The sequence below is a fragment of the Podarcis filfolensis genome (assembly GCF_964270895.1).
Source record: "Podarcis filfolensis genome assembly, chromosome: 8".
Classification (NCBI taxonomy): Eukaryota; Metazoa; Chordata; class Lepidosauria; order Squamata; family Lacertidae; genus Podarcis; species Podarcis filfolensis.
The window spans coordinates 82,524,616-82,529,678 of record NC_139611.1 but is presented as its reverse complement, the minus strand read 5'-3'; the positions used below and the strand labels follow the sequence as shown (position 1 = coordinate 82,529,678).

Here is a 5,063-nt window from a genome sequence, read left to right as displayed (position 1 = left end):
AGTCACCAGTCTAGCTGCCGCATTCTGGATTAGTTGTAGTTTCCGAGTCACCTTCAAAGGTAGCCCCACATAGAGCGCATTGCAGTAGTCCAAGCGAGAAATAACTAGAGCATGCACCACTCTGGCGAGACAGTCCGCGGGCAGGTAGGGTCTCAGCCTGGGTACCAGATGGAGCTGGGAGACAGCCGCCCTGGACACGGATAATAATTATAATGTAAGAGGGAGAAAAATATTTGCCCACTTTTCCCATGCCATGTGCTATCTACCCAGAAATGTGCCCCAGGCTAGGCAACCCTTCCCCCCCCCGACCACTCTCTGATCTAGTAGATCCGTCAATACATGGATATAATTGTACCACGCAAACCCATTTGCACATTTCAAGAGCCTCACTCTGTGCATTTGGTTTTAAGCTGTGCTTCAGGTGCATTTTTATTTACAATACAACATTTGGTGGTTCCCACCCCGTTTCCCCCCAAACGAGACATTTGAAGCGTTGCAGCTGCCCAGGTTAAGGGAGTCCAGAGCTAAGGCAGGACTGACATCCTTGCAGATCTAGAACGAGACATCTCGCTTTTGCCAGAAAACCCAGGAGCATAGTCCAGGAGGCACACGATGTCCTCTGCCAGGGGGAGGAAGGCAGCCGATCGCACGGGGCTAGGGCGTCAGATGTGGCTCCAGACCTGTCAATATTGGGCAGGCAAGGACTTTGTCCCAGTTGGGAAGTGTGTGTGTGTTTGTGAAGACACCACAATAATCTAGGCTGACTTTTGTCTGCGGCAAAGACACACAACATGTGGGCAGAGTCATCTGAAGGTGGAAACTTCAATCGCTGCTGCTCCGCAGATGTTTCCCTCCCCTCTTTCAAAACCCCTGAAAACTAAATCAGTTTTTTAATCCTTGGCTTCACTTGAGCCTTGCAAAAGACAGCTGTCATTTCAGGAGAGGCAGACACCAGGGCTACACAAACACACACCCCTTTAAGAAGTGAGTGAGAGGCAGGAAACTTAACCGCCTCTTGCGATTTCCCCCCTTTCAATGAATCGCCTCTGGCCGCTGCAAAGGTCTCGGGTGCCAAGATGTCCGTGCTGAAGGCTGGCCGTTAACGCTGGGGCTGGAAGAAGAAAAGTCGGCTTTGTCTCTCTCATGTGCACAAGGGACCAGTCTTGTTTCCTTCTGGGTTGCTTCAGGCGGCAAGTTTTTAAACAGGAGCGGAGCGGGTGGGATGTTTTGGGGGCGGGGAGGGGGGGCAGAGACAGGGGGTGGGGAGCAGAGAGAGAAAATATTCCAGGTTTGCCGAACAGAACAAGGTTTCGGGAGCGAGTTGCTGGAGAGAGGTTTTCCAGAGCCCACCTCTTTTGAAAGCTGAAGATGGAGGTAGTCTTTTTGCTCCACTGGAATATTCAAAGTCAGTTTTGCAGCTGACCCAAGAGACATAATCCTGTTCCAAAGTGGAAACCAGTCCCCTGACAGCGGGAGAACAAGATGATTTCAGAACCTAAACACCCCCCCATAACCTCTATTGATGGGGCTCCCCAACATTTAGTCCTGCGTCAAGAATTGCAACACCCTCCTTAGGCACCTGAACAATGCCCGGCTCATTCCCCCGCCTATTCCAAGACGCCCAACGTTCATTCCCTCTACTTCAGCAGCTTCTGATCTCTCGCAATGACCCCCCCCCCCGAAATAAGTGAATCGGAGAGATTCGTAGAACTCTGGGTGTGAAGTAGACCAAAGTTCTGAGAGCGTCTTCCCTGGCACTGCCAGCAGGGGGAGCTGCTGCCTCCTTCAGAACAAGGCCCCGCCCCCAGTGGGTGGAGCCGACGCCATGTGCGAGGTTCTGCGTGCCGGTCCATCCTTCATTTGAGCTTCCGGTAAGCAGGAGGCGCTCAGAGCACGCTGACCCTCTCGGTCAAGCCCTTCATGTCCACCTCCCGCTGCTGTTCGTCCTCCTCCTCCTCCTCGTGCAGCCGCCGGACCCGCAAGTGGTCAGGATACGGCACGCTGTGCTCGGCCGCAAACTGCTCCCACCGGGCATCGTCGCTCTCGTGGGTGATGTAGCGCTCGCCCATCCTGCTCTCCAGTTCCCGCAGATCCAGCCAAGTTTGATAATCCTGGGAGGGGAAGGAAGAAGAGGAGAAGCTGAGATGTAAATCTGTAGATTGAAGGGGATGCTTGTCGGTTTTTCTGTATGCCTGTGGTCCTCCAGATGTTGCTGAACTGCGACTCCCGACACCCTTGACTGTTGGCCACGCTTGCTGGGCGCTGGGAGTTGTAGTTCAACAACGCCTGGAGGGCCAAAAACTCCTGCCGCCCCTGCTCTGTGCACTGCCATGGGTTACACCGAAGGATGGGAAGATATTCAGAGGCAAATTGCTCAATCCGTGCTTCCCGAAACGAGACGGGAACTGCATATTGCAGCCACCTGTTGAAATTTGCACCGCTCTGAATTTTGCAATGCAGCACTCCAACCGAGCCAGGTGTACAATAATGTGCAGTAAAAGGTAAAAGGTAAAGGTAAAGGTACCCCTGCCCTTACGGGCCAGTCGTGTCCGACTCTAGGGTTGTGCGCCCATCTCACTTAAGAGGCCGGGGGCCAGCGCTGTCCGAAGACACTTCCGGGTCACGTGGCCAGCGTGACGAAGCTGCTCTGGCGAGCCAGCACCAGCACACGGAAACGCCGTTTACCTTCCCGCTATAAAGCGGTACCTATTTATCTACTTGCACTTAAGAGTGCTTTCGAACTGCTAGGTGGGCAGGAGCTGGGACCGAACGACGGGAGCTCACCCCGCCGCGGGGATTCGAACCGCCGACCATACGATTGGCAAGTCCTAGGCGCTGAGATTTTACCCACAGCGCCACCCGCGTCCCATGTGCAGTAGGACCTTGGTTTTAGAACGTAATCTGTTCCGGAAGTCCTTTTGACTTCTGAAACGTTTGAAAAAAGTGAGGATCAAAGGGAGGGCAGCAAATCTAATGAGAAATGTGTTGGGAATCTGCATACGTGCAGCTACACACACAGAGTCAATTAGGGTTTGGCCGACAGCCGAGGCAATGTGAAGGAGTAAGTCTGCCTGGTGATACAGAGGCATGGAGACAGCTCCCTGATTGGTCAAGCTCTCTCGCGGGAATAATGATTAATGGCCTTCTAACTGTGTTAGTACGATTCAGTGTAGGAGTTGAGAGTTGTGAGTCGTGTAAGAGAGAGCTAGTCAAAGATCTGTGTTCTGTTCTGTTCCTGTAAATAGTCCACTGTATATAATAAACACCGAACTACAAGTTCCTGGTTCCTGCTTCGTCCATCCTCTCTGCAGCCAAGTTGCCAATTGCTTTCATGAACTTTGCGTTTACTCTGCTAGGTCTGGCTAAGGTCCTGCAAAAAGTTGTGAAACACCAATAGGTTTTGCCAATAAAATGCGCCTCGGAAGCTGTTTGGGTTCCGAGGAACGTTCAAAAACCAAAGCAGTTACTTCCAGGTTGTCGGCGTTCGGCTTCCAAAACATTCAGCAGCCAAGATGTTCGACAACCGAGGTTTGACTGTATAACACCAGATGTTTTTGGCCTACAACTCCCATGATCCCTAGCTAGCAGGACCAGTGGTCAGGGATGATGGGAATTGTAGTCTCAAAACATCTGGAGGGCCGAGGTTGAGGAAGCCTGGTATAACAGGTGCACTGAAAAAACGCAACGGACAAAATTGCTTCCTATTAGGACAAAATTGCTTTGGGAAAAGATATTAGGAGAAATTCACATGCAGAACGTAAGAAGGACGAAGAACATAAGGAGAGGCTGCTGGATCAGGATAATGGATCAACTAAGTTCAGCATCCCGTTTTCACAGTGGCCAATCAAATTCCCCAAAGGGAAACCCGCAATTGGGACCACAAGGAACCAGAGCAATGGCAGCAGCAGGAATGTCAGACCAGGTGGCCCTGAAATCGATGAGTTGCAGTTCCCTGCAGATGTCTAGAACTACAAAGCCCATCATCCCCAGCCAACAGGGCCCACGGTGAGTTTGGGCTCCCGCCGCCATCTCTGCATACCTGTAGCCAAGAGTGGCTGAGCGATTTATCGACGCTGTAACGTTTCCTCATCTTCACCTGGAGGAGGTTGTTGATCAGATCAATGGCTGGGCAGGAGGAAAGGGAGAAAAGAAATGATATAAGAATCTGAGAAGACCCTTCAGGATCCGGCCGGGAATCCAAGTACAGTGGAACTTCGGGTTGCGGACGTAATCCGTGACAGACACATGTCAGCAACGATTTTGCGCTTCTGAATGGGGTAACTGTGCCCCTGAAGGACCAGGTGCGCAGCCTGGGAGTCATTGTGTACTCACAGCTGTCCATGGAGGCACAGGTCAATTCTGTGTCCAGGGCAGCTGTTTACCAGTTCCATCTGGCACACAGGCTGAGACCCTACCTGCCTGTGGACTGACTTGCCAGAGTGGTGCATGCTCTGGTTATCTCCCACTTGGACTACTGCAATGTGCTCTACATGGGCTACTTTTGAAGGTGACCCGGAAACTACAACTAATCCAGAACGCGGCAGCCAGACTGGTGACTGGGAGCAGCTGCCGAGACCACATAACACCTGTCTTGAAAGACCTACACTGGCTCCCAGTACGAGCGCAATTCAAAGTGTTGGTGCTGACCTTGAAAGCCCTAAATGGCCTCGGTCCAGTATACCATAAGGAGCGTCTCCACCCCCATCGTTCTAACCAGACACTGAGGTCCAGCGCTGAGGGCCTTCTGGCGGTTCCCTCCCTGCGAGAAGCCAAGTTACATGGAACCAGGCAGAGGGCCTTCTCGGTAGTGGCACCCTCCCTTTGGAACGCCCTTCCACCAGATGTCGAAGAGAACAACAACTACCAGACTTTTAGGAGACATCTGAATGCAGCCCTGTTTAGGGAAGCTTTTAATGTTTGAGGTATTACAGTATTTTAATTTTTTTGGGAAGCCGCCCAGAGTGGCTGGGGAAGCCCAGCCAGATTGGGCGGGGTATAAATAATAAATTATTATTATTATTATTCTGCACATGCGCAAGCGGTGAAACCCGGAAGTAACCCGT

The 5,063-nt window shown here is 51.9% G+C and overlaps 1 protein-coding gene across 1 annotated transcript in view; it reads right to left on the bottom strand.

Annotated features, from left to right (window-relative positions):
* Positions 1–398: 398 nt before the first annotated feature.
* PRKD2 (protein kinase D2) overlaps positions 399–5,063 on the bottom strand; it is a 52,633-nt gene continuing 47,968 nt past the window's right edge. The window contains exons 16-17 of the mRNA XM_083625816.1: positions 4,040–4,125; positions 399–2,111 (exon numbers count right to left, since the gene is read on the bottom strand). Of these exons, the coding sequence (XP_083481942.1) occupies positions 1,887–2,111; positions 4,040–4,125 (311 nt within the window). The 3' untranslated portion in view covers positions 399–1,886. The remainder of the gene's footprint in view (positions 2,112–4,039; positions 4,126–5,063) is intronic.